The 18,257-nt window shown below is 40.4% G+C and overlaps 1 protein-coding gene and 2 long non-coding RNA genes across 4 annotated transcripts in view; 1 reads left to right on the forward strand and 2 right to left on the reverse strand.

Moving 5' to 3' along the window:
* Positions 1-681: 681 nt before the first annotated feature.
* On the reverse strand, positions 682-8,748 carry LOC129650557 (uncharacterized). Its single transcript, XR_008713829.1, has 2 exons — positions 8,418-8,748; positions 682-6,763 (listed from the first exon to the last, which is right to left on the reverse strand). It is a non-coding gene; the product is annotated as an uncharacterized LOC129650557 (long non-coding RNA).
* A 4,185-nt stretch (positions 8,749-12,933) lies between these two features.
* LOC129650559 (uncharacterized) lies at positions 12,934-15,682 on the reverse strand. Its single transcript, XR_008713830.1, has 3 exons — positions 15,551-15,682; positions 14,978-15,106; positions 12,934-13,093 (listed from the first exon to the last, which is right to left on the reverse strand). It is a non-coding gene; the product is annotated as an uncharacterized LOC129650559 (long non-coding RNA).
* Positions 15,656-18,257, forward strand: part of RNF20 (ring finger protein 20) — a 28,665-nt gene continuing 26,063 nt past the window's right edge. Inside the window, exons 1-2 of one of the 2 annotated variants that reach the window (XM_055579182.1) lie at positions 15,656-15,793; positions 16,867-17,021. In XM_055579182.1, coding sequence (XP_055435157.1) covers positions 16,893-17,021 — 129 coding nt within the window. In that variant the 5' untranslated portion in view covers positions 15,656-15,793; positions 16,867-16,892. Of the gene's footprint in view, positions 15,794-16,866; positions 17,022-18,257 lie in introns of those variants that run through there. The other variant, XM_055579183.1, reaches the window with a different exon arrangement.

An 18,257-nucleotide genomic window follows, 5' to 3' on the forward strand; every position in this document is an offset into this window, starting at 1 on the left:
AAATCTGCACTTGTCAAAAGTCTTCTATTAACCTTCTTGAAGAGCTTCATTTTTGTAAAGGCATCAGAGTAAAAGAACAACTGTCTATAAATGACAAAAGACTTTAAGTGGCATGGTTAAGATATGACTACAATGCAACTGAAGGGGAAAATTTTATTTTTCTGTGACATACAAAATTTTAAGATAATAACCAGAATAATGACTGACAACATACAGGACATATCTGAATTTTAGGAATTTCATTTAGCTTGTAGAATGTTTATATTAGAAAATTTGTCCATACAGTATAACCTAGGAAATTTTATCATTACGTATTTGACGATATGTTCCACATTATTTAAAATATCAAATAAGCCTCATTAATATCTTTCTTTGAGATGTTTCAGGGGCCCTCTGAAACACCCCAAAGTTAGCTAGAGATCAAAAGGACTTCATTTAGAATTGGGGGAGGTTTGTCAAAGATAACAAAAGGTTTTAAAACACTTGGTCAAACAGGATCACAGCCACTGTGAAACGATACTCAGTTAATCATTTAACCAAAATGACAATAAAAGATTTCAAAAGTAAACTACAGAAAGTTATAACAGGGCACTTAAAAGGTAGAGAAACTTTACAATCTATTTTCAAAAGCAGATTAATATCCCAAGAAAAATTTGTTAACTTAACAGAGAGAAAGCCAAATTTTAGTTTTGTACCAGCTTACTTTTAATATTAAAACATTCACTCAATTAAATTTATTACAATGTTCGCCAGGTCTAATCACATACAAAACTTCTTAGAGATTCTTTTCAACAAACCTGTAACTTCCTGTTTCTACCTTCAGATTTTTGTCCCAAGATTTCCCATTTTCTCTATTTTTTTTTAAACCTCTCTTAGGACAAAACTACTTTCTATTCCCTTAACAAAAAACATTATATCCAGTAGGAGCATCTAAATGCATTACTAGCCCCTTGCTGTTAGAAACACATACACACTCATTGCTAACATATATTGGCTTCTAAAATACAACATAGACTATTAAAAAAAAAACCAAAACCATTATAATCCTTTTACTTTTTTATTTCCCTTGCATATGATGATGCTTTCCTTATTAATTTTAGTAGTTCCAGTTATATGTATTAATCAGAATGCTCAACCTTACAACCTCTAACCTCTACAGAAAACCTAGAAGCAAGCAATTATGAATTGTCATGCTAGCATCTACAGATTTGCAAACTTATGAACATATTCTACAACCTCCAGAAACAGATTTTCTCATAGCATTATTTCTCTCCTATATGTGGTATACATGTTCAATAAACCCAAACATCTTTGCTTTTTTAATCTTAAAAGAGGATGAAAGTAGGTAAATTTAGACATGTTCAACAATTAATGTTTCATTATTGTATCTTATTTGGAAATGATCCAGATATTCAATAAACTTCCATCATTTAGCTTACTTTAGAAAAACTCTAGTTTTAAACTACTAAAAAGATTTGGAGAAACTATTTATATAGACATACTGTTAAATACTACATTTTTTTTAAAGACCTCAGAAAGATTTTTAAAATTTGAAGAAACACTGGTTTATAACATTGTATAAGTTTTATGTGTACAACATTATGTTTCATCTTTTGTATACGCTACAGTGGTACCTACCACAGAAAGTTTCCATCTATCATTATACAGTTGTTTGGTCCCTTTTACCCATTTCACCCTTTCCCAACACCTCTCCCCTCTGGTGACCAGTACTTTGGTCTCATTAGCTATGTGTTTGCTTTGGTTTCATTTTACTTTTATATTCCACATGAGTGAAATCATACAGTATGTGTCTTTCTCTGACTTATTTCCCTTAGCATAATCTCCTCAAGGTCTGTCCATGTTGTAGTAAATGGCAGGATCTCATCTTTTTTTTTAATAGCTGAGTAGCATTCCATTGTATATATACATACCACATCATTTTTTCCCTCATGAATGCTGTATTTTTGAGATAGAATTAATGTCATAAAATCCAGTCTTTTAAAGCGTACATTTCAGTGCGTGTGTGTACAGTCACGTTTGACTCTCTGCGATCCAATGGACTGTAGCCCACCAGGCTCCTCTGTCCATGGGATTTGCCAGGCAAGAATACTGGAGTGGGTTGTTATTTCCTTCTTCAGGGGATCTAACCAACCTAGGGATTGAGCCCGCATCTCCTGTATTGGCAGACAGATTCTTTACCACTAGTGCCACCTGGGAAGCCTCAGTACATCTCAGTGGTTTATAGTATTTTAACAAAGTTGTTACCATCATCACCACTAGTTCTATCAACCAAAGAAGAAATTGTGTATCTATTAGCAGTCATTTCCCATTTCTCACTTGGTCCCTGGCAATTGTTAGTGAGCTTTCTATGGATATGCCTATTCTGGATATTTCATAGAAATGGGAGTAATTACTCTACGTCAGGCTTCCTTTGAAACTGTGGGTAAAATATATTTCACCTGCCTTCTCTCATCAAGGTTTTAAGACTTCCATGTCCTCTAAGCAGCATGTAACCTAAATAAGCAGCCCAAGGGACTTGACTGGTGGTCTGGTGGTTAACCCTCCATGCTCCCAATGCTGGGGGCCTGGGTCCTATCCCTAGTTAGGGGACTAGATCTCACATGCTACAACAGAAAGATCCCACATACCTCAACAAAGATCAGAGACAGAAATAAATAAACATTATTTTTTAAAAAAGATATTTGCCCGAGTTGCTTTCCAGGAACTTGGAGTCAGAAGCATCTAGGTAGAGCTGAGCCAAGACTCAGGTGTGTCTAGTTTGTGCTACGCCGGTTAGGACTAGATAGGACTATCACCCTTGAACTGGGCACACATGGGCATCTGCACTTGTGACCTTTTGAACTTGCAAAGGCCTGTAGCTTAGTTACACCTGAGTAGACTGACGATTATCACATCTTTTCCAATTACCTTTCCCCACTCTCCAAGCCTCAGACAGCCCTGATTCTTTTTTCTTTATTCCATAAACACCTGAGCTCCTTGCCTTCTTGGAGCAGATTTTGAGACCTGTTCTCCCATCTCCTCGCTTTGCTGCAAACTTGGCATCTCACTGATACACCACATCTTCTTTATTTTTTCATTTAATGGGCATGTGATTGTTTCCATATCTAGGCTATCGTATATAATACTGTGATGAACATGGGATGCGTATATTTTTTGAATTAGTGTTTTTTATTCTCTAGATAAATACTCAGAAGTGGAACAGCTGGATCATATCATAGTTCTCTTTTTAAATTGAAGTAGAGCTGATTCAGTCTCATGTTAGTTTTAGGTACACGGCAAAGTGATTCAATTTATCTGTATACGTGTATATCATTATTTTCCATTATAGGTTACATATTATATAAGTATATATTTATTTTCCATTTAGGTTATTATAAGATATTTAATATAATTCTCTATGCTATGCAAATTCTTGCTGCTTTTCTATTTCATGTGTAGTATCCATTAATCCTGTACTCTTATTAATAATTATTCCACCTCTCCTGCCTCTTTGGTAATGGTAGTTTGCTGCCTATGAGACTGTTTCTATTTTATATATATTCATTTGTATTATTTTTTAGATTCCACATATAAGTGATATCATATATTTGTCTTTATCTTACTTCACTAAGTTTAATATTCTCTAGGCCCATCCACGTTGCTGCAAATGGGAATATTTCATTTTTTTATGGCTAAGTAAAATTCCATTGTACATATATACCACATCTTCTTAAGCCAATCATCTGTTGATGGGCATAATTTCTTAAAGTATGCACCCATACAAGATTACTGGAGTGGGTTGTCATTTCCTTCTCCAGGAGATCTTCCTGACTCAGGGATTGAACCTGTGTCTCCTGCTTGGCAGGTGAATTCTATACCACTGAGTCCCCAGGGAAGCCCCCCAAAACCTCTTACCCAACTTGCATTTAATTTACTTATGAAAATATCATTATGCCAAGTTACTTTTCTTGCTGAAAACTTCTATAACAGAGTAAACAAATTTGACTTTTAGTAAACCTAGGTACAATAATGGAGAAGGCAATGGCACCCCACTCCAGTAGTCTTGCCTGGAAAATTCCATGGACGGAGGAGCCTGGTGGGCTGCAGCCCATGGGGTCACTAAGAGTTGGACACGACTGAGCGACTTCACTTTCACTTTTCACGTTCATGCATTGGAGAAGGAAATGGCAACCCACTCCAGTGTTCTTGCCTGGAGAATCCCAGGGACGGGGGAGCCTGGTGGGCTGCTGTCTATGGGGTCACACAGAGTCGGACATGACTGAAGGGACTTAGCAGCAGCAGCAGCAGCAGGTACAATAGGAGTTTTACATTTAAGGCTGTCAACTCTAAAGAGAGACTTATCTCATTTAAAAAAAATTCTTTACTTCTTCCTTTTTAAAAAAAATCTGCTGCTGCACTGTGCAGCATGCAGGATCTTAGTTCTCCAACCAGGCATCGAACCCACACCCCCTGCATTAGGAACTCAAGAGTCCTAACCACTGGATTGCCAAGGAAGTCCCAGGCCTATTTCATTAAATCAACAAACTCATTTTTATTCACTAAAGATTAATCCTAGAGCACATGTTCTTAAAAAAATTTGCCTTAGTTTCTATTACATTCAGAAATATTTAATTTAAAAGCACTTATTTTTAAGCCAATTAAAAAAAGCTCTTTATGAATTAGATTTTGTGGGAGGGAGCCTTTCCAGTTGGTTTGGTAGGATAAAACTACTATTGAAAACCGTGTGGTTGGACAGTTTTAAGCTTCTCTCCGTATGAGCCTAGGGTCATTCAGCTCTTGTACATCTCAGTTTTTCCCTCTGGCAGTCTAAAACTGCTGTGGGCACTTGGAGCTCTAGATGGCCAATCCTTATGTGCGTGTGTGTGTGTCCCTGGATAAGTGAGTTTTTAATTAGTGAGTGGGCTTCCCTATGCACCGCTGCATAGTAGGAAGACTATACCATTCCTACAAGTTTCTCAGTTTCCTCAGAAAGCTGCCACCAATTTGGAGGAGCTTTTTATCACTTCTTTTCAGAACTTGAAGCTCTTATATGGTATCTTCACTTTTAGTTCGACAAACTCTGTTAAAGTAGCCAATTTAAGGGAAAATGCTATGCCATCCCCTTAGCTGATCACCCAGTCCAGACCTTCCCAGTGTCTTTTAATTGGTCAATTTATTCCGTGTCTTTCAATGGAGAATTCAAGTCTTCCCGGTATCTTTCAACTAAGAATTCAGGGTACCTCTTTCCTGAACTGCCTAAAGTTCAAGGAAACACCACTCCTTACAGCAAAGAATTTATCAACCAAGATGAGATGTCCAAGACCCAGGAGAGACATACCCAGTTGCCTGGACTCCTGGTGGAAGTGGATGGGCACAAGGGGCCCTTGCTGGTACCAAGGCTTTGGATCCTCATAGAACTCAGCTGAAGGAGAGAAATCAGCTCTGAGTCCCTTCATGGTCACCAAAACTGTCCACTGAAAGAAAAACATACAACATAAAAGTTGTGAATTTCCGTTTTACTCAGGGAACTTACTGAGGACCATAGCCTGGGAAGCAGCCTCTCAGACAGCTCTGAGGAACTGCTCCAAGAAGACAGGGGAGGAGCCAGTAAATATATGAATTTTGGGGCTAGGAAATACATGACATAAAGCACATATCTTCATAATAGATTACTGTTAATCACAAAGAACAGATATCTGAAGTTAATGAATTTAGTGCTTTTTTATGTATGGGAAGATGCAAGAACCTGTGATCTTTGAGATTTCTTCTGAGATATGCATCTTAACTATCTAGGGACCCATTCCAAAATAAGAGAATGCTCCATCCTGTCTTTGCATCTTGATTCCTCTCAGGGTGCACTGTTGTTGGGCAATTACAGTGGACTGTGACATAACCCTTTGTATAAGTGGATCATGAGTGATACCCTTGGTCCTTTTTTTTTGTTCACAGAGGTTTTAGTTCAGTAAGTAAGGCATAACAACTTAATCCATTACTGAAAGGTAAGTGTTATCTACCAGAACTATGCTTGGGAGGAAGAATAGGGAAGGGATGTCATCTGAATTCTCTTCACCATCTCCAAATAAGATCATGTGCCTCTTGCTTTATGAACATCTTCAACAGGAAATAATACCATTATCCTGCAGTAAAGTTCAGTTCAGTTCAGTTGCTCAGTCATGTCCGATTCTTTGCGACCCCATGAATTGCAGCACGCCAGGCCTCCCTGTCCATCACCAACTCCTGGAGTTCATTCAGACTCACATCCATCAAGTCAGTGATGCCATCCAGCCATCTCATCCTCTCTTGGCCCCTTCTCCTCCTGCCCCCAATCCCTCCCAGCATCAGAGTCTTTTCCAATGAGTCAACTCTTCGCATGAGGTGGCTAAAGGACTGGAGTTTCAGCTTTAGCATCATTCCTTCCAAAGAAATCCCAGGGCTGATCTCCTTCAGAATGGACTGGTTGGATCTCCTTGCAGTAAAGTTCAAGCAAACTGCGAATGTGAATGAGTTGCTTGTAAGAGGTAACACATCAGCTTAAGTTCACAATAGCCAGTATGTGCATGTGTAGGGTCACAGTGTTTCCTGAGGTTCTGAGGAGGTGGAGAGAGGAGAGTTGGCTGAGAGCACAAATACCATGGAGGTGACAGGAGCAGGAATCCAGCTTTAGAGACTGTACAAGAGCTGGGATGCTGGAGGTAGTCTCAGCTGACTTCACAGCCGTGTAGTAACTGTAACTGAGTGGTCAGTATTGCCAGTCTTATTCTTCCTGAGGTGGAGAAGGAATATCAATAAGGCAAGATTCCAAACATTCACAAGCCCTGGCCATACACTACTACTATGAGGACTTCTTTTAACTTAGTTTGGCCACAATCTTCAAGCTCCAGAAATTCAGAACTGAATGTATCCAAATGAATGTAACTAATGTGATTAATATATGTAGTTTGTTAATGAATATTTAAATTGATATCTTATGCCAGTTATATTGATATCAATTCTTCTTTATTGATCTCATAATAATTTAAAAGAGAATAAAAAAGACTAGAAATAAGTAATAATCATGAACAATATAAGACAGTACATATACAATTAAATAAAAAATAGAATTTTTCAAACTGAAGTAATGTACAGACACCCGTCTAAAGGAAAATAAACTTCTCATGGACCATCTAGTCCTTATACAAATTACTTTTATTATAATGTTTGATAAAAATATATCAACCTTGGTATAAATGCATTATGCTTATATAGCTATAAAACCAAAACACACTTACAAACTCAATATAAAGTCAAATAAGCTTCACTTGAACAATATCTGATGTGACATTCGATGCTGTTTTGCTGAAAGGAAGACCCTACCTGCAATGTAAATATTGCATGATACAGATTCTTTGTACTTCAATGATCTGTCTCTTAACTCTCGACTGCTCAATGGAGAAGATGCCTGACTTCTGTCCAAATGGATTCTCCTGAGATGTCTATAAATTCCAAAGGTGGAGGTGAGGGGTTGTGCTTGGAAACCTAACTGTCCCAAATTTATGCTCAGAGGGGTTGAACTGAATAAACAGGCACAATACCCTGGGCTGGGATAATGATTATTGCATTAAAAAAAAAAAATTGGGGAGGGAGGTAAGAACATTTAAGCTCTATTCTTTTAGCACATTTCAGTTATAAATATGGCTCAATTTTTTTTCATGAAAATGAGAGTATACTAGTCATACTCTCATGGTGCTTCATGTTAGCACTATAAATTTAGATACACTTTCCATTGTGAAGCTATACCATTATTTAGCCAGCCATTCTTGATAAGTACCATAAAATAATACATCCAGTCCTGCTTTTTTTCATTCCAGGTTCACAAAGTAGCTTTCTGATTATCTATAGATGCACACACCAGCTACAAGAAGAGAAATTAATAACCAGAGAATGAAAATTATCATCTTATTGAATAGTCAACAAAAAGAGCATTCTGGCTAGAATATTACACAGAAGGCTGGAAATGAGTGCTTTCTTAGGTCCTGATCACCTGTAGGGATCCTAAAACTCTAATCAGCTCTGTGTTTGCTCCAGAATAGGAAGTAAGGTGACTTCACCTGCATACTACCTGGGGAGACAGCTTACGTTAAGCAACTGTTCCTTAGCGGCTGTCTCCTTCCTGCATTCCATTTCAAGTTTTAACACTACCTTCATTGTCAGAGTTGGCCGGTTTCAGCAGCAAGAGCCTGGACATGAACTGGAAAGTCTTAATCAAAGGAACAGAGATTTGAACTGGGCCTTAATAGACAGATACAATTTAGATAGGTGGCCCAGATGGTGATTAATAAGTGAGGGCCATATAACACAAGCACGTTCAGCTGTCACCTTCTGAAAGACAGTATACAATGTTGATGGCATGGACTGAAAATACACATAATGGGTACTACCTGTGGTAGAAAAAAATACACGAGAGAGGGAATCTTCAGTGTCATCACTCTCTTCAAAACATAGTGAGATAAGAAAAGGGATAAAGGGGTATACATACTGAAAAGGAAAAAAGACAAGAGTGTTATTTTTTGGCTGCATGGCTTGTGGGATCTCAGTTCCCTGACCAGGGATTGAACCCAGGCCACAGTAATGAAAGCCCGGAATCCTAACCACTAGGCCACCAAGGTACTCCCAGACAGCTCTTATTTGCAGATTATATGATTTTTCTCCATGCAAAAAAAAAGGAATCTAAGAGAACAAGAGAGTTTTATAATACTAAGGCAAAAACAATATATATTTATATACATACAGCTTGTTCTACATAGCAGTTATAAACTGTTGGAAAATATAATTTAGTCTTATTCTTAATACCAACAAAACCTATGTACTATCTAGATATAAACTTAGTAAGTAACAAGAAAGAGATATAAGAAGAAAAACATGAAATTTTACTGAAACATAAAATTAGACTTGAGAAAAGTGAAGAGATATGTACCTGGTTGAGAAGACTAACTACTAGAAAGTAGTCATTTCTTTCTAAATTAGTCTATAAACACAATGTACTATATCAAACTCTCAATTGGATTTTGTCTGTTAAATTTACAGATGGCTCTGATTCCCTGCTCCTGCTATAGATCCCATTTCCAAATACTATCACACTGGGGGACACATGTGAGTTTGAGAAAGGGAGCAGAATTCAGTCCATATCACTGGATTATTAAAGGTTGGGGAATGGGCTCTTCCATTTTTCCCTCTGCAGGAATAAAAAGAGCCATAATTTCAGCGTAAAATAATTTCCTTACAAACCATCATCAAAGGGGTTAAGGGAGTGTCTACCTGCTAGGCGTAGGACCACTTTTCAGCAAGACTCCTCCCTTTCTTTTGTAGAAGTCAAGTGGGAGCCCCAGATCTGTGCCTCTTGGTAAGTTGCTTCAGTCGTGTCTGACCCTTTGCGACCCTATAGACTATAGCCCACGAGGTTCCTCTGTCCATGGGGGTTCTCCAGGCAAGAATACTGGAGTGGTTGCTATGTCCTTAGTGAGACTCGACAGTGACATTTTTTCAGCTCTCACAGCTCGAGGTCCTCCAGCACTGATTACCCTTACCCTTTGTTCAACCAATGGACACTGTGTGGTATGCTGCCAACGTTTCCCCTCCCCTATCAGAACCGAAGAACTCATTTTACCCAGCTGCTGGCAGTGCTGGACCTCGACAGTAGTGAGTTCAGTTCCCTTCCAGAGACTGCACTTGGCTGAAGGAAGCCAAACCTGGTTCAAGCTCCTGCCCTCTTCCCCAGTATCCATATCCAATGACTGACTGATGCAGGGGTAGAAAAGCCTGGCCCCCTTGACTCAATTCAGGGCCACTCTGAAAGACTTTCCCAGTTCTAGAGCTACCCATCATATTAGTGGAGGACTTTGGAGTGACAGCAACACAGTCCAACTTCTTCTCCCTCATCCTGCTTTCTTTACTTCCCTTAGGTACTAAACCTCTTACACACAAATCTCCATCTCAGATTCTATTTTCTGAGGACTTCAATAAGGAGCAATCTCTTATTCATAGTTGGCTTTGCCTGTGCCCTTTATGTATCCTTGCTTCACTTCTCTGCATTCTTTGAAACTCTAAGTATCTTCTGGAATTCCAGATCAATCAGCAAAAAATCTTTATACGAAGGCTGAGACAGACAATTTTCTTTCAGTCCCTTGGATGTTAGAAGAATTATATCTAGTTTACTTTTATGGGGAAGGGTCTCTAATAGGCACTCAACCTGGATAGTTCCTGGGCTTTGTCTCCTATCCTCCTTGTCCTCTAAGGCCATGAAAATCTACGTTCATATTCACCCAGTTTGACAAACACCATGCTACTGGAAATGAAAATTCCAAATCTTGCCTTTGTAATTATGTTCCACACCCTCATTCTGATGCCTAATGCAAGCATTTCAGTCATGCTGTTCTTTCTTCTTCAAGGTCAGGTGGATTGCTAGGTACGTAGTAGTAGCGATAGGAAACAGTGGACCTACCAAGTGAGAAGTAAAGCACTTCCTAGGAGTGCTTCCAACTTTCCAAAATCTCATTTTCTAATGAGGGAGTCATGACAAGGACCAATGTATAATGAAATCAAAATGATAAAACTATTCATAATCTAACCATAGAATGCCACACAGTATAAAAAGACAATTTTTCTGGCTGTAACATAGAACATAACTTGTCAGAAGTGGAGCTTTTCTGACAACCTGTGACCACATATCAGCTCTTATGCTTCCATAGACCCTGCTGGGACTCCCTATCCTCACTCTCTGAGGGTGAGAGGCCTGACTCTGCCTCCCTGGATTGAGCCAAGATCATGGTCCCCAGAATTCACAAAGAGGGCTAGGCCTGGTGTGGCATAGTGGGCCAGGTGATCTGGAGAGGAGGAGGCAGAGTGTGGAGAAAGAGATGGCTGCAGCCATGCTGAATGATGATAAGCTAGGGGAGGGAGAGGACAAGAGAGGGCTGGCTTCTGAAGAACTCTCTCAGGCAGAACTGGATATCATCACTTAAAGCAGTGGTCCTCAAACATGCTCAGAGGCGGGGCATAATCTAAAAAGTAAGAACTTGCATTTTTAGAGAGCTTTCCCCCAAAGATTCTAAGATTTCACCAAGTATAAAGCAGATACCATGGAATCTGTGTTTCTGTTTAACAAGTGATGTCATGCTGGATAGAATACAACTGGTCTAAAAATAGGATAAATAAGGAACTTCTAGAATCAATGGCACCCCACTCCAGTACTCTTGCCTGGAAAATCCCATGGACGGAGGAGCCTGGTGGGCTTGAGTCCATGGGGTCGCTAAGAGTCACACATGACTGAGTGACTTCACTTTCACGCATTGGAGAAGGAAATGGCACCCCACTCCAGTGTTCTTGCCTGGAGAATCCCAGGGACAGGGTAGCCTGGTGGGCTGGACCTATGGGGTAGCACAGAGTCGGACATGACTGAAGTGACTTAGCAGCAGCAGAATCATGTTTAGCACACAAATAACCCCATCGAGAGTACACGGAATACTGAAATGCATGGAGATATAACAAAAATCTTACAGCAGAACATCTGCAGCAAGCACAGACAAGGTGGTAAACAAAAACCCAAAATATCTTAATTTTATCCTCTATGAAAGCATTAAGCCTCTGCTACTTAGTTGTTCAGGTTTTTAAGAGTTAAAGTGAAGTTGCTCAGTCGTGTCTGACTCTTTTGCGACCCCATGGACTGTAGCCTATCAGGCTCCTCCGTTCATGAGATTTTCCAGGCAAGACTGATGGAATGGATTGCCATTTCCTTCTCCAGGGGATCTTCCTGACCCAGGAATCAAACCTGGGTCTCCTGCATTGCAGGCAGACGCTTTACCGTCTGAGCCACCAGGCCAAAGAGTTAATATTGTACTCTTCAAGCAAAGCTTTACAATATTAACTCTTCGGCCATATCTTACCTCTTAAAAACCTGAACAACTAAGTAGCAGAGGCTTAATACTTTCACAGAGGATAAAAAGCTTTGGCCTTCCCTGGTGGCTCAGACGGTAAAGCATCTACCTACAATGTGGAAGACCCGGGTTTGATCCCTGGGTTGGAAAGATCTCCTGGAGAAGGAAATGGCAACCCACTCCAGTATTCTTGCCTGGAAAATCCCATGGACAGAGGAGCTTGGTTGGCTACTGTCCATGGGGTCACAAAGAAAGAGTCAGAGGCGACTTCACTATCACCAAGCAAAGCTTTTGAAGAACTGGAGGTGAAAAGCACGTTGCCTGCTGCCACCTGGTGGCAGAACCATATATTTAACCAAGACTGGCAACAAGTCTGAAGAAGGGTCTTTGGAGAAATAGCCATTAAGTAACTTGGAAAAAAATCACTTGAAATCTTTATGACTCTGCTCCTTTTTAAAAAGGATTATTACTTAAATTATAATGTTGATACAAGCAATCAAATACAAGAACTTTCAAAGGTATAAAATAGTAAATGTCCTTGTGCACGCTAAGTTGGCTTCAGTCGTGCCTGATTCTTTGCGACCCTATGGACTGTAGCCTGCCAGGCTCCTCTGTCCATGGGATTCTCCAAGCAAGAATAATGGAGTGGGTAGCCATTCCCTGCTCCAAGGGACCTTCCCGACCCAGGGATCGAACCCTGGTCTCCTGCACTGCAGGCAGATTCTTTGCCATGTGAACCACCAAGGAAGATTCCCCCCCCCCCCAAAATATTCTTATAGCCCAGCAAACATTCTGCCATTTAGTAGTGAGGACCAAACTTATTTTTCCAGGATTATTCTTTTTTTCTCTTGATTACGATTGTGGGCTGGTAGCTTGTGAACATGTGATAGCTGATCAGAAACTGGAAACATGGTCAATGAAAGAGGTCTTGGCCATCTTCCCTTTCATCTATTCCATTTTCTCTAGGGTGAAGCCACCTCTTTGAATCAGAACAGGCTTTTGAGAAGGTGTCATGACTGGAGCTCTTGGGAGAAACAGATCTCACCAGTAGCTGGAAAATCTGGTTATCTACATGGTGAGAATTAAAATGTTCTATAAAGGTCTGCTGTCTTCTCAATATCTTCTCCAGCACTCTGAAGTGTGGGTGGAATAGGGGTGTCTTGAATTGACCTGGCACCATTTCCCTGTTAAAAAAAAAAAAAATGAGAGGCCCAAAATGGAGTCACTTGTGCTAAAAGGAAGACTTAATACCTGACCTTATGGCAGTCACAATCCTCTCCAAGAAGGTAATCCTAACTGGTCAGTGTGAAATTTTCTGGTCAGCACCAATGAGGTAACCCTTTCCATCCTTGAAAGGAAGATGAAGTAAACTGGCACACAGATCCCCTCATCCACTATGGACAGGCTAGCTAAATTTGAAATAATCTTTGTCTTTGACTTCCTGATCTTACCTTTAAAAATCTCTCCCTTTCTATAGCCTTTTGGAGCTCCCCTCTACTTGCTAAACAGGATGCTGCCCAATTCATGAATTATTCAATAAAGCTAATTAGATATTTTAACGTTTACTCAGGTGGAGCAACATTACTGAGATTCTTTTAGTCTTCCCATCTCTGTGTTGATTTCATTATCAAGCCAGGTAACAAGAAGGCTCCAACAGTTTCAGGCCTCACAAGAAATTCAGAAGATAAGGAAACTGCTTCAGTCCTATTATTCCAAGCTATTCAGCCCGATTAAACTATCCACTGTTAAGAGCAGAACTTTGGGTTTGGGAATGGGACTTACTATTTGAATTAAGACAATCCTTGAAGAGGGAAGTGAAGTCAGCTTCCTTCAAGACATAGGGAATGAAGGGGTCTAAGTGGATATAAATAATCATATGGATAAAATTCTGGTTGTGTTCTATTCAGGTGAGAGAGGGGAAGTGGATGCTGAGTAGGCAACCAACAACATTCTCCTAGACCAGGAATTGATTTAGCACAATACAACACACATTGAACTCAACACTCAAATGAAATTCAACTAGTGTCAGGCAATCAATTACCAATAGTGGGGATCACCGAAAACAGGAATAAAATAACCACTCAGCTCTAGGCAATGTGGCCATGCAAAAATATAAACCTAGTGTTGCCAGACCTTCAACATTTTCAAGAGAAGTTGGTAATCTATCTATCTATGTATTTTTTGGCCATGCCATGTGACATATGGAATCTTAGTCCCCTGATTAGGGATTGAATGCCATATAGCCTGCATTGGAAGCGTGGAGTCTTAACCACCGCACCGCCAGCAAAGTCCTAAAATATCTTAAAAGGCAGTCAATAGTGTCCAAAATAAACAAACCATACTTGTAGGCCAGGTACAGCCTGTGACCTTCAACTTTACAAACTTTGGGCTAGAATCACTGCATGCCATTCAGTAGTTCTGTGCATGCAAGATTTGCCAAGAGCAAAGAAGTCAAAGGAGGGAGGTCAGAGAGAGTCATTTCATACAATGCTTTCCCTGACAGGTCCCTGAACATGGTTCTCAGGCTTCTGCTTCACCCAAAGAGTTCATTTGGAACCAGCTGCCTCTTTACCACTGGGCAAGTGTTCTAAATATCAGGAAATATGAACGCTTGTTTCCCACTGTTTACATTCTGACTTTACTGGGTAGTTTTTCATACCTCTGTGAGGCATACAGCTTTTCATCAATAAATTAGATTACCTTCCTATCATTAAAACACATTCAGTTTAATTGAGTGGAAAATAGCAGTTTGTTATTAACTAAAAAAAAAAAAATCAATGCTTAATTAGCTTAAAATAGACGAGTGTTCAGATCGGAAACAACTTATTGATTTGTTTATTTATTCCCTGGTCAATTTCTTGTTGAAAAGATACACAAAGGTAGTAACTGTCAATCCCGTTTGCACATTAGAATCTAGTGGGGGTGGGGGAGGGTTGGGGAAATGCTTTTTTATAAAATGTGGATGCCCAGGCCCTACACAAGAGGGACCAAAACTCCCCAAGTGATTTTAATGTGTAGACAGAGCTGTCATACATTTCCCTGTAATAGTTACAACCTTCTAAACTTACCGAATCTCTTGGGTTTTCTCCAGAACCTTTTATTTCAGCAAGAAGGGGCTCACAGTAATATTTTCCCGAGATGTCTGAAAGTTAGTCTTTTCCCCTGGGGATTGACGGCGCCATCAGCCAATCGCCAGTCTGAGGAGAACCAATAATAGGTAACAGAACAATAGGCACTGTTTAGGTAGGTACTCAGTTAAAAAACAATAGGTACTCAGTTAAAAAAAAAGGGTGGGGGGGCAGTGCTTAAGGGCTTCCCTGGTGGCTTAGCTGGTAAAGAATCCGCCTGCAATGCGGGAAGCTTGGGTTCGATCCCTGGGTTGGGACGATCCCCTGGAGAAGGGAACGGCTACCCACTCCAGTATTTTGGCCTGGAGAATTCCATGGACTGTATAGTTCATGGGGTCGCAAAGGGTCGGTCACGACTGAGCGATTTTCACTTTTCACAGTAAAAAAAAAAAAACAAGTAGCGCAGTAGCAATGGTTAACAAACGGGAAAAAATCTGGGACGTTTCCTCTGACGTCAGCGAGGCCTCTACTTAGCGGCCGCCGGGCGCCCAAGAGCTGCTAGACAGTGCTTACTTCCGGAAGCGGGGCGCCCTCGATGCGCGTCACCTCCGCCCGATTGAGTCTTGTCCTTCACGCTGCCAGATTGAAGCGACTTCCTCTTTTCTTTCCCTTCTTCCTCCCCTTGGCCCCGCCTCCCGGAAGCTTCGCTGGGTCTTCACTTGTGGGTTAGGGGTGAGAGGTGGGAGGGCTACTCGGACCTTGGTGAATAACTGCCCCGAGTTCCACTCCCGGGCGGCGCAAGTTTGAAGAACTCAGGTCAGATCTCGGGCAAGGGCGGGACGGGACTCAGCGGGCAACGGGAATCCCCACCCTCTTCCGCTCCAAGGCCTCCCTCTCCCGGGCCTGTAATTGGCCTCTCCGAAGGCTGGGGTCCTTGGCTCCTCTGGAGTCGGATTGAGGCCATTGTCTTCCTCCTCTCTCTCCAGGCGAGGTCCCACTCTGGTCGCTGCCACCGATACCCTTCTCCTGTAGCTTCAGTTGGAAGCAGAGTTGTGTGTCGTCTCGGTGATGGCAGGGCTGATACCTTCAGTAGCAAAGTGCTTTAGCATCTATTCCGCTTCTTTTGAGCTCCGAAACCCTGGGAAGCGAGTAGAGCAGAGAGAGTATGTGGTCACTTGCATTGTGCATATCAAGAATTCCTTTCCAAGACAGCACGGCTCTCTAAGAGTTAGTACTGGGATTCACACCCAGATCTAGCTCCTCTAGGGTGACACAAATTCGTGGGGGAGAGCGTTTAGAAATAAGGAAACTGCAAATATAAAAAGGAGAGTTAGCATTTCTGAGTGCATGCTTCGTGTTCGGCCTTATGCTCAAGTCTTTCTGTACTTATTCATTCCTTATGAGGACCATAGGAAGCATATACTGTTGTTATTTCTGCTTTGGGAAATTGAGGCTCAGAGATGATATATGCCTTGTTCAGTATTAATAATTAAGTAGACATCTCCCAGGTCTCTTCCAGCTCTCTGATTCTCCCAACACTAAAGAATTAATTGATTTTCTATATTTCTAAATCAAACTATATTTTCAGCTGTTGGCATTTCAGGAAATGAGATGCCTGAAAATTTTCTAAGTCTCTTCATCCTTTGCCCATTATCTTGTATTTTAGTAGCATCCTATTTAGAACTTTGTAGTTCTGTAAATTCAGCTGCGACTGTTACTTCACAATTTACTTTTCTTTCTCCAAGAGGAACTTGAGGATCATGTTGCTAAGTGTGGAATTAATGGACCCGGGTTAAAGGACTGACAGGAAAAGTTGCTAGTTTTTACATCATAGATGGACTCGAGTTGCTCTCCTTGCCTATCTTACCTAAGATTTTTTTTGTCTCCAGGAAAACAGCTATCATCTTGTGCCAAGATGTCAGGAATTGGAAATAAAAGAGCAGCTGCAGAGCCTGGCACATCTGTGCCCCCAGAGAAGAAGACAGCTGTTGAAGATTCAGGGACCACGGTGGAAACAATTAAACTTGGGGGTGTCTCTTCAACGGTATGTGGAAATAATGCTATGAGAGTGTGCTTTTCTTCTGTCAGTTGCAACCTAGAAGTAATAATTATGGAGTAATTTTGGAGTAAGGGAAATTGATTTGAAAAGAAGAGGGAGATAAAACAGCCAAAAGTAGATGAAATGATGTGTTGCTCATTTCTGAAAAAGAAATATAATGACATTTGATCTTTGTTTTTAAAGGTATATTCATATTCTTTGAAGAGTCTGGTGCCAGATTCAGCATTGATTGTAGTTATTTAGCTGTGGGAAGCTATACACTGATTTTTCATTCATTGGAAACTAAGGGACCAGGTACTAAGAGGCAGTGTAGCAAAATCAATCACTGAGAGAATGCCTTCTTATTTCCTTGTCTGTAAAATGTAATCATAGTACCTACCTCGTTGGCGTTTTGAGAGGAGGAAATGAAAGGGTTCTTGTTAAGGAACATTACTTTTTAACATGGTAAGTACTCAGTATATGTTATCTATTAATAGTTTTTATTGGGCTAGATATTGTGTCTATAATGTTGAGTAAAATAGATATCATCCTTATTGTTATGGAATTGTTAATTTTTTTAGACAATTATACACCAAAAACTTATAGTAATGTTATATGTCCATTAGACACCATAAACTCACTATAATAGGTAAGGAGTCTGTATTTTGGAACTTAACCATAGGGATATGGTGTAAAAATGCTTTACATTTAAATAGCCTACAAAACCATATCTACTTTTTGAAATTGAGGATCAGAGAGTAATAGGAACACTCAGAGTAAATTGTTGATGAAGTATAATTTCTGGGTTTGCTGTCTGGGATTCATCAGCCTCCTGTTGCCAGCAGGTGATTTTGTCTTGGCACTCTCTCACATCATGCATCCCAGGGACATTTTTTCATTCAAAAACATAAGTATTTGTTGAGCATCTGGTATTTGCCAGACACTGTGCTTTACACTAAGGACAGCTCCTGGACTTCAGTTTGTAGGCTGGCACTGAGAAAAGAACAGACTGTTATGATAGAGTGGGAAATGAGCTCTTCCTGGAGATAACTACATATGCTAAGGGATGCACAAAACTGGGATGCATGCATCCCAGTTTGGACTTTATCCAGAAGGCAGTAAGGACCCATTGGAAAGTTTTAAGCAGGGAAGTAAACATGCTCTGACTTAGGTTTTAAGAAAAGACCATAAGGGAGCTAGGTTTATAAGCAGGAGTTCAGTTAACAGAATTGTCCCCTCATT

This window comes from Bubalus kerabau, chromosome 4, assembly GCF_029407905.1.
Source record: "Bubalus kerabau isolate K-KA32 ecotype Philippines breed swamp buffalo chromosome 4, PCC_UOA_SB_1v2, whole genome shotgun sequence".
Classification (NCBI taxonomy): Eukaryota; Metazoa; Chordata; class Mammalia; order Artiodactyla; family Bovidae; genus Bubalus; species Bubalus kerabau.